The 11,348-nt window shown below is 39.2% G+C and overlaps 1 protein-coding gene across 2 annotated transcripts; it reads left to right on the top strand.

The window, feature by feature from the left end:
• The first annotated feature begins 6,114 nt into the window (after nucleotides 1–6,114).
• On the top strand, nucleotides 6,115–9,475 carry LOC122577815 (protein pygopus-like). Of its 2 annotated transcripts, none has more exons than XM_043749427.1 (5): nucleotides 6,115–6,427; nucleotides 7,185–7,432; nucleotides 7,518–8,537; nucleotides 8,624–8,769; nucleotides 8,851–9,475. In XM_043749427.1, exons 2-5 carry the CDS (start codon nucleotides 7,217–7,219, stop codon nucleotides 8,969–8,971), a joined length of 1,503 nt encoding a protein of 500 aa, XP_043605362.1. In that variant the 5' UTR covers nucleotides 6,115–6,427; nucleotides 7,185–7,216; the 3' UTR covers nucleotides 8,972–9,475. The 2 variants fall into 2 exon arrangements, with proteins under 2 accessions (XP_043605362.1, XP_043605361.1); XM_043749426.1 differs by having other exon boundaries at nucleotides 6,117–6,427; nucleotides 7,135–7,432.
• Nucleotides 9,476–11,348: the final 1,873 nt, after the last annotated feature.

Below are 11,348 nucleotides of genomic sequence, written 5' to 3'. Positions count from 1 at the left end.
GAGACGTGCGTGAGTGTGCGCCGTACAAGTTGCACTTTTCTCCCCTTCGTACTCGCTCTTGCACTTTGCTCGTTAAACTTCTTCCGAGCCGCTGCGCTTTCTTTGCTCGGCCGTTCGAATCGCGTCACTCCGCGCGCCACTTTACTCGCGTCTCTACTCGTCCGCTTTCCGCGACGCTTTCTTCCCAAACGTTTAACCTCTTTCTCGACCTTCTTCGCGTTCACGCGCCTTCTTATCTAGTGGAAAAAACCCAATTCCCACGTGCTTGCTTTCTTTAAACTTTACGCCTTCCCTATAGTATTCGTCATGTTTCACGCGCAACGTTTCCAACAACGTCTAGCAGCGTTGCACCGTGACCGACCTCGATCATCCGCGCAGATTTATGGATTTAGTTTAATCCAGAAACTTGCATGGGCGACGACCCGCGTAACCGTCTGTTCTCCCAGGCCGTACATTTTTATTTTCATCTCCGCTATTAATTACTCGAGGTATCCTCGTCGTGGAAACCCCATATCGATCATGCCGCTCGTTAAAACCGGTTGCATCAGCGCTGTAACTAAATATTCTTTCAGTGTCCTCACTCGTTTGCTTCTTTCGCGTTATCCAGGAGGAAGGCTTCGATCACCGCGACGTCGATAATTTCCGGCGTACCATGCTTATTTCTGATTTCCGAACGACGCAAGTTGGACAACGTTTACGCCGTTTACCGGCCGGAGACCGGGCCCGGTGTACTCTTGAAACGATCGAACCTTCGTTTTTCTAGCAAAATCGAGGGAACGAAGTCGCGAACGACAAGGGAAAAGAGAAATTCCGATAAAGCCGCGGATTTAACGGACGATCGAGCCGGCGCGTCGCCGCGCACCGCGATCGTACGTGTGTGTGCGCGCCTGTCCACGATGATAACAGTCGGCGAATTGGTGTGAAAAAAATGGAGTAAAGAGAATAGCAGGCTGATCTGCCGTAAAATACGATTAAGCTGTTCACCGAAGGTAGACGGTCGGAGGGAGAAGGAGAGCGTAACGAGAAACTGACGCTGAACGAAGAGAACGCGGATCAACGAAAGTCCGACGCGTTATCGAAACGAAGCGATACGAAGCGATACGAAACGATCCAGGACGATACGAAACGCAGCGACCGGGGAGGGGAGATTGTGCCTTGTATCGATAAAGATTACACGGGCAGGATTCATTCGTCGATCTACTTTCGATCGAACGAGGTATCGAGGTTCGAAGCTTTTGCGGCGTCGAGGGAATTTCTGGTCGACGCGCGTCGCCCCCACCCCATCCTCTCACGCTCTCTCGCGTCCCTTTTTTCTTCCCTATTTTTATTTCTTCTTCTCCTTTTCTTTTTTCATCGCTGCGAGTCACCTCTCTGTCATTGGCCTCGTCCCTTCTTTTTCCTCTTTTCGGTGATTCGTTGTCGAGTGCCGTTTGAATAGGCGGATCGTTTTCGAGGCGATTCGATTCCATCGGTCGAACGAAACGAATTCGCCGTGCGACCAGCCGAAGGAGAATAGAGAGACGAAGGATTGATATGGCTCATTGTCCTGAGAGTCACGTATCGTGATTCCTCGTTGGCTGATTTCGTTCCGCGGCAAATTTAGCTCGCCGTTCCGCGCTAGACACTTTAAAATCATAATGGATCTGTTAGTCTTTCGGTTCCCGTTTCGCTCGCTGAAAAAAGAAAAAAAAAGAACGAAACGAACGCGTTTCAAGAGGAGAAGATAACGCGAATCGCGCGAAACATCTCTGCGAGGGTCTGTTCGAAACGTGAGAACGACTCAGCAATGCGAAACGGCTGGACATCGTACGTTAAGTACCAAGTTTCCGGAGGTCACGCACCGCCTAACGCTAACCGAAATTCACGACGAAATTCAGCAGTTCTGTCGCTTCGGAAGATCACGCGTATTCGCCAATTCCGGCAAACCGTGTATCCTTAACTGACAAATAAATCTGCCATCTATCTGATTGATCAACCGCGAATCGCACGCGGAGAATTATTAGATAGATGCAAAAGTTCTGTTGGTTCCTGAATTATCCATCGATATCATCGTGCAATAAATTTGCATCGCAACGAGCTTATCTTTTTTCATAATTCGTCTTATGACCGTGAAATGTCAAGCGACTAGTATCGAAAAAGTATAAGCGATTTCGCTTCTGACTCATATTTGTCATATTGACTCGAATTTCGTAAGGGAAATTAGATAGAAATCAGTCGAGAAACAAATGGAAACGAATCATATCGTTAAATAAATAACGCGCAGACGCTAAGAATAGCTGTTATATTTTTCCTACGTAAACGCGACAAAAGACGCAATAGAGTATACGCAGAAAGCGATGAAAAAGTTCAAGCGAACGGCTATGAATATAAATTTCGTTTGACGGTAGTTCTTTTCTCCTTCTGCTCCACTGGAATTACGTTGATTTCGTTTGAATCGCGGGAACTTTAAGCGGTTCGCTGTTTGTTCACTTTCTCTCGTATCGCCGTGTGGCCTGTGCGTGGCCGAGGCAGGAAACGACGACGTAATGTCGCGCGTCGTTCTCTTCGTGGTCGTTGTTACAGGTGAAATTACGGTAGTGTGGCGTGTGCGTGGAATTCGCTTCGTTTCGAGCGGATAAGCAGGGATATCAACGTGTCCGACCGCTCTACGTGCCGCGTCGCCGAGCTCAAATGTTGCGTGAAACCCTTACTTTCCAGCCAACCTCCTAATTTTCCAATTATTATTAAGCGACGAGAATAAAGAAAGTCGATAATGCAAGCGTGTTTAATAAATTTCACGAAGCCGGGAGCTTAAAATCGAGCACATATCTAGGTCGGTTGGCGATGGCGCGTGAAAATTTTTTGATGCTATATGTCCCCGGTCACTGATCAGTTCATCGAAACGGAGCGAGCGTCGTTGATAGAATAAAGCTACGATCATATTAGACGCGAATTCCCCAGCGGTATTATCAAAGTTCTGTTTCATATTTTATACGTCAATCTTTTCTTTATATTTATATATCGGAACTAGACCGCGGATATTTATACATTTCTGACAAATATGTACGTGTATACGGCATACGTTAAATATTAAAAGCAAAATATATATTATTACTAAAGTAAAACGTTCTTTCACTTTCCGTCTGTCTCGGTTCCAACTATTATTTAAAAAATACGGCTTCAGGAACCGTGGAGGACAACGGTTGGTGTCAAACGTAGAACTACGTCAGCCTCGCCTCTCAGCTGGATGCTTTGATTGGACGTTTTTGACGCAATATCAAACATTGCCAAAGTAGAAATCCCAAGATGAAAGTATGCTGGAACGCGTCACGGTTCGTCGAACACGCGCATATACACTAACTGCTGGCCTGCGAGAGAAAGTAGGAAAAGTCTGAATCTCTGTGACGCTGAATAAACGACAGAACGTTGGTTTCCTGGAAGCGACTCGCTTATTTATAGTCGTCGATCTCGAGAAAACAAGCGTATAACTGTTACAAGTTGTAAGCGACGAAAAACGAATTAACATTGAGTATAAACTGGTTACGATCACGGCGCAGGCAATTTTGATTCTTTGCAGCTTTCAATAGTGACATTGAACGAAATCACGCGTGGAAAACATATTTTACTGTGCTTTCAGAAACGCAATCGAACGCGGACGATGGACAGTATGGACACTGACACGGAACGATGACGCGTAAAAATCGGCCCCGCATCAAGCCGCAATGCTCGCCTTGTACCTGTCAGTTTGAACAATCGCCACTGTAATTTCGCTCGATCGCGCTCCCACTTTATTGCCGGGCCTCTAACGCGATGGACAAAAATTGCTCCGTCGAAATATCTGTTCGATACCGATCTTTGTATTCGATGCACTTCGCCGACCAACCAATGGATTCCGTTTATTCTTTGAAATATAGGATAGATTCTAAAATTGACACGGATCTGAACAACTCGTATCACCGATTCAAATCATCTTGCTGACGCGAGGTGAGAAACATACGATGTAAATCTTCTACGGCAATAATAAAATTGGGTCTCGACGACTAAGAGAGCATTGGGTCAAGGATGATGATTTCTATTAGGATGTTTTCATGCATTACGCGACGCGTGACGATGTTTGCGATCATGAACATTCCAAGGGAAACGATGCGTATACTAGCGTTCAAAAGTATCTGCACGTCTGCTTATTTTTGATAAAATGTATCTAAAATTACAAATGCTATTACAAGTATAATTTTAATTGCAGAAATGCATTCTTTTATTCCTTATAGCCGCCATTGACATCGACTTATGTAATAAAAGGTAGTAAAATGTATTGTTACTACGTTTTTTAAAGGATAACTTAAACTTGCAGTGTAACGGTTCCATAAAGGACGTAAGAAAAATTGCACGCTGTTACTACAAATCGATCATGATATTGGAGTATTTATGAATGGTGGTGTAAGTACTTCATAATGAGGTAGAGATGAATCGCAATAGAGGTCGAGCACGAACATGCGAGCAAAACATCGAAAGGTCTGATCGCGACTAAGACGTTTCGATGCGTTCTTTTGATGAAACGTTCATCGGTAACTGCGGTTCTCTGTAATTCGCGAAAATATAATCGCTCGTACTTATTCAGCACACGCGTCTGCGCACGGCAGATTGATTGGCATGCCGTATTTGTTTGGGAAATGCCGCTATTTGTGGAACCCATTTACATTGTTCTTCGATTGCCACATCTCGCGACCATCTGATCTTCGATCCTTTGTCCTTCGTCCTTTCCCTTTACTTTTGTATTTTCTACTTTCTTTTGCTTTGTAATCCTACCATTCTTCTTTTGAACGTTTTCTCTGCATTTTTCTCACGAGAACTGTCATGATCCTTCTTGTCCTGGACTCATGATCGATATTCCTCCGATCACTTCTAATAAATAACACCGTTCTTGGCTCGGGATAAATCTTAAATGGTTAAACAATTATAAACATATAATAAACTATTAATATTATAATATTATAAAAAATAATAAAACGATCAATATATTTTTTAATATTATGAGATTGTACTATTACCGGTATGTACATCATTATAATGAATGATTAATGTGTCAACGGCGCCCTACTTAAGACATCGATAAAGAATTACGCTTCTTTTTATCAAGCGTCACATATACATATGTATATCCTGCTTAACGTTCATGAACAATACGCGGGAACATGTCAGAGTACAAAGAGAAACTCTCAATTCTAAATGATACTTGAGTTTCACTTTTACTTAGTTGACAGTGATTTACCGTTCTCCGTGTTAATCATGACGCGGTTCATCCACTTTGTCCATATGAATTCTTACCGAAATAAAATCCAAGAAAAACAAGATATTTTTATTGCAGTTTCGTGAACTATATTACGAGTAACTACGAAGCAACTGTCCGCGGTAGATATGCGCGAAACCCATTTTCCAGTTGTTAAACCCCACTAACTTGCTAATGTAACTCAAATAATTAAAGTGACGTGTACAGGCCCTACTCTGAGGTTACAGGGACAACTCCTGGATCCTAATGCGAATGGAAGATATAACGCGTGAAACTACCGTGTGAGAAAGGGAGAGAGAGTGAGAGAGAGAGAGAGAAAGGGAGAGAGAAAGGGAGAAGAAGAGAAGGAGAATTTCAAGCACAGGTAATAGCGTCGTCAAAGTAACGTATGTTTTATACTAAACTGCTCCATCTTGAAGGAACTTCCTTCTGTTCTCAAACTTCTGCCTTGAACTGTGAACGTTTCGCTCAGAAGTTAATCACAGAAGCTTTTTCTTCGTATTCGTCCTATTCATTCTATCATATAACGTGCGTGTACTCAGCACGACAAATTACGACCGAACGATTCATTTTTGTAGATTTCACATTTCTTGGGAAATAAATTTTCTTTGGTTATAAACAACTTCAATATGATTGAATGCCGGATGATTTCGAAAGAAACATTCGCGCATTGGTAAACCACGCAACTAGTATTCACCAGTGTTAATAACCAATACAATTTCTTAGATAAATTAAAAGAAAGCTTCGCGATAATACGAAGCTGCCTTAATATGTTGATTGTCTTGATGTTTCAGGAATGCAGTTGGTACCGCCATCTGCAGAATACACTGTGCAATATTCTTACGCGAACAATACAACCACAGGGACACGCGTAACGCGACAATGGCGACCTGAAACATTGGCGTGCGCTTCCTTGCTCCATATACTTCTGACATCTCGCCAGTGTTTACCGTACTCCTTCTGCATGTTCGTGAATGTGAAATACATTCGTGCTAGCATAAAATATGTGACTGGTGAAAAGGAATCATTAAAAACGAGCAACTGCGCGGATTCAACCGTTGAAGCTAACTAGGCGCACGACATAATTCAATGGTGTTGGTCCCTGCCGAAAAAACGGGAAAGCCATGTATACAACGATATCTTGCCGAATATAATGCGTTGGTAAATATGCGAATTATTTTTATTCTTTACAACTGCCGTTTATTTTCGACCGCACATCTCTTATGTATTGCTAAACGTACTAAATGATTTAGAAAAATGTGTAGGTTAGGTTGGCCTGAGAAACTGGCATCGGCGGATTTTATTTTGTTTTCTTTTTAAAAGATTGTCTACTTTTTTTACATTACTTTTATCGCTTTAAACGTGTTGTCGTTCAATGTCGTGTATTACTTTTTTTTCGAATGATGGTTATTTAAACAAAACATATTGAAATATTCTGTATTTATACCAATATACAAAGTATAGCAACTTGTAATTATACATGTATTTACCTGAATGTATACACTTGAGAATGTAAGATTATAAATATACCTTCAAGACATAACAATGAAACGTGTGCATACTATACCCATTAAATTACAAGAACCATTAAATTACATAAAATTACCCATTGAATTAAATTACAACATAAGGGATATAGATGTTGAAATTTCAGTCAGATTTATATTATATTCAAATAATGTTACATATAAGTATTTATTTTGTAATTCACTTTATAATTTATCTCAATTAACAATCGTACAGGTTTTGATCTTTCATGAATTGAGAAACTAAGTGTTCTTGACATAAACAACATATATTCTAAGTGTACTTGTTATAATTGTAAAACATAAAATAAAACATAGTATTTCTTTAATTAAAAATACTAGTGGAGCAGTAGTAAAGACTTATCATCAAAATCTATTGTGGTGCTGATAAGGCATGTTGAAATAAAGCAAGCCAACGAGGGAGATGAGCCACAATATTGCAGGCATGCCACCCTTTGCAAGGATGCCTTTGGGGGGTATGGGTATGGGTGTGAATATGGGTCCTAGTGGCCCACATCCTGAATCTTCTGCTCACCCCCATCCTCCACCACCGCCACCGTCTGGTGCCAATCCAAAAAAGAAACGACGTACAAACGCGAATGTTGCTCAACCATCTCCGCAACAACCTCCAATAGTACAGGTAACTTTTTACGCTATAATTGATCGGCATACCATTAATAATCGTTATAGTTCATCATTTTATTATACCCTAAAAATATTTTCAGGATTTACTACCTCCACCTTTAACTGGCTATGGAGACACAATAGTAGCAAGTAACCCTTTTGATGATACACCGCCGCAAACCACGCAGACGCCAATGATGCATGGTGGACCGCCTCATATGCACCCCCATCATCCACATCATATAAGTGGACCACCTATGAGAGGCATGAGCCCTTTAACTTCTATAGGTGGAATGAGTCCTATGATGCCTCACAATATGGGTAGTATGAGTCCAATGGGAAATTCGCCCATGACAAATCATATGAATCACATGGGAGCAATGTCTCCTATGAATCATGCACCAATAGGTGGTATGAGTCCGATGAATAATATGGGCCCCAGCATGCCACCTGGTCCAATGAATACCATGAACAATCATATGAATATGAGTCACATGGGTAATTCTCAACTTAGCGGCCCACCTATGGGCAGTCCAATGAATAATATGAACAGTGGCCCAATGGGTAGTCCAATGAATAACATGGGACACAGTATGGGAAGTCCTATGGGTGGCCCACTGGGATCTCCTATGAATACAATGGGTGGATCAAATCATATGCCTAATGGACCAATGAATATGAACAATATTAATAGCCATATACCACCCAATAGCCCACTGAACGGGCCATCTATGAACAGTGTAAACAGTCCACTGGGACACAACGGATCTCAACCACATCCGAATCATATGGGAAATAATCTTAATAACTTAGGAAGGCCCATGAATGGACCCATGACCACCATGAGTTCAATGGTATCCAATAATATGAATATGAGTGGCCCAAATCAAATAAATAATATGAATATGGGTGGACCACCAATGAATAACATGTCTAATATGAGTATTAATCATCATAATCAAATGAGTCACATAGCTGGTCCGATGGGTACAATGTCTAGTAATATAGGCGGAGGTCCACCAATGGGCCATCCTATTAACATGGGAGGTTCTATGCCACCTCATGGTTTTCAAGGTCCACCAGGGATGGGACCGAAACCAATGCCAGTTTCTGCAGGAAAGGTAGATTAATTTATCGATATCATCGTACAATTGAATCGTAAATTTACAATGTTGGCGTCTAAATGCATACCATTCTAATATTACAGATATATCCTCCAGATCAGCCAATGGTGTTTAATCCACAAAATCCTAATGCTCCACCTATTTATCCTTGTGGAGTATGTCACAAAGAAGTGCATGATAACGATCAAGCGATCCTTTGTGAGTCCGGTTGTAATTTTTGGTTTCACAGGTACGTAAAAAATTATGTTCTTTCTTTATATATTATCATATAAAACGACATATATACTTAACATGTAAGAATTTGTTTTAGGGGATGTACAGGATTATCGGAAACTGCCTATCAATTATTAACGGCAGAAGTTTATGCCGAATGGGTGTGTGATAAGTGTTTGCAATCGAAAAATATACCTTTGGTTAAATTTAAACCATAACACTTCTTGACTCGTCGTATATGCGACACACGAGTGACTCTTTGTTAGCGTTTACACCTTGTACACGCACACGTGCGCGTGTAATTGCACACACATAAACACATACAACATACACTAATGCACGAGCAAAATCGTGCATATAATATAAACATGCGCCGTTTGTTAATATCTTAGCTTTAACTTGTTGAAATATTAGGGTATTGCTATGAGTCGTATTGGTGAATGAGATGGCAAAAACGACATATGTTCAAAAGTTATATTAATTTTTAAGTCTGTTTACGACAAGTCTGTTTACAAAGTAATTTATCTTTTAACTTTTGATATCGCTGACCCGTTTTCAATCAACACACTGTCAAGTATAAATGAAATCGGAGTCCAGAAAGCATAAAAATTTTAAAAAGATTTATAGGTATTAAAAACTGTACAGTGATCGGTGAACTTTGTTTGATCTGTTATTTTTAATTGCACTTGATAAAAAATTAAAGAATAATTATACAAGATGCATCATGCAACTAAACGAAACCATTTCTTTAGGACAAGTAGAGATAGAACAATTTATCAGAGAACAAAATTGAATATTGCTATCTGTTCTATATTGCTACAGTACTTTTACATATTTTGTGCCTCAATAATTATGCATAACACCATCTAATTTTGTCTTGTAAAATATTTTCTCTATCTCTAATCATAAAATGTATATAGTACCACCCATTTGCGTGATACGCAACTCTATATACATGAAATAGAAAAATATGTACGTATATATATGTGATAAACAGCGAAAATTGCTGGAACTGCATATTAGTAGCAAATGAAACAAATACATATATTCTGTTTACTTTATTTAGCTTTGGGTGAACGTTCCTGCTAAATTATAATTGATATTCAAAAATAATTAACTACGTGTATTACTTCATCAATTATTTCTAGTTATGTCATTGTCATTTATCATCAGGCTCGTTAAGTTGATTAAGGATTAAAGTGGTATTTAAAAAAAAAGAGATATCGCAAATGCACATCTAGCAACTATTTAAGAACAGAGTAATATGAATTTCAAGCGACGTAAATTGTTCTCATAACGCGATTGTAAATGTTCATGTCTATCTTCAAGTACCAGAACAACAAAAAATTTCTATAAACCCGTTCGTACAATTGAAATATTACCTAATTATTTTAGGTTTCCAAAAAAACGCATTTGACAATGGTGCGCTGCGTACCGAAAAAGTACGTATTTCTTCAAGCATATATTATTCTCAAACGCTGTTTTTTGCTCCCAAATGTTACAAATAAAAGTGCTGCGGTTCTTGTATTTTTATATTTCAAATATTTTGGTATAAACCATGGTCAGTTATATATTTTCGAGTTACTTTAGTGTTATAGTTTAGAATATATTCAAAATGTAAATAGAACCAACACTAATGAGAAGTTTTAACACAGCATGTATAAAGAATATTTCTATCTGTTTACGAAGATCAACCAACGGTTTACGTGATGAGAAAGGAGACTTGAAAAGTCGAACTTTTTTTTTCCATCAAAGATCATGTATTGTTTCTTGCCATGGTTTATGCTGGGGTTTAATTTGGCACGTATCAATGTTGAATTTTTTACCCGTCTGATTCTTCATATACCTTGACAAAGAAACAGCACGAATTCGTTTGATGGATAATTTGCAGGGTCTTTCTGTATTATATATAAGATCATGCGATGAACAAGTCACGTATGTTCATTTAAGCAGAAACATATAGACTCAGATTCATAAGAAACTTTGGTGTTCAGGGAATGCAGGAATGATTACCGTGTAAACAAACCTTACGGAATAAAATGTGGAGAAATCAATACTATTGGATTATAACGACAAGCATGATGTCAAAAATATGTGATGCATTTATGTTTTCTGCAAATCCGTCTTTTCTTGATGCAATAATTGCCGTAACTTAAGAGAAAATTCGTACAAATATGAATTAAACTCAAGATACTTCGTATATATATCGAATGAAGTCTCGTATTTAGTTGCAGTAATAAATTTGTGCACACATATGAACACGCATACATATATTACATTCACGCTCTTCTTCGTCAAGTTAAGGTTTATTGTTATATCTGCCACAGACATTTGGTGTCAGTACTAATATAATAGTATATTGAAAAAGAACTGAATATATTATCGACGTGAATGATTAATGTAATGCAAAAGGAAAGGAATAACTGAATTCCGTCGGCAACTAATGTAAAATTAACAAGTCCACGGATTGTATAGTTTTATTTATATATATATATATATATAAATAAATATATATATATATATAAATATAGCCAGTTATCATTTTACTACTTGATGCCTGCGTTATACGGAGGACTGACTTTGAAGATTTTTAGA

This window comes from Bombus pyrosoma, linkage group LG2 (genome assembly GCF_014825855.1).
Source record: "Bombus pyrosoma isolate SC7728 linkage group LG2, ASM1482585v1, whole genome shotgun sequence".
In the NCBI taxonomy this organism is placed as follows: domain Eukaryota; kingdom Metazoa; phylum Arthropoda; class Insecta; order Hymenoptera; family Apidae; genus Bombus; species Bombus pyrosoma.
This window is presented reverse-complemented; position numbering and strand designations above follow the sequence as displayed.

Coding starts and splice junctions, on each gene's coding strand:
- LOC122577815 (XM_043749427.1), top strand. CDS start 7,217: ATGAGCCACAATATTGCAGGCATGCCACCCTTTGCAAGGATGCCTTTG. Junction 8,538..8,623: donor TGCCAGTTTCTGCAGGAAAG/GTAGATTAATTT, acceptor CTAATATTACAG/ATATATCCTCCAGATCAGCC. Junction 8,770..8,850: donor TGTAATTTTTGGTTTCACAG/GTACGTAAAAAA, acceptor AATTTGTTTTAG/GGGATGTACAGGATTATCGG.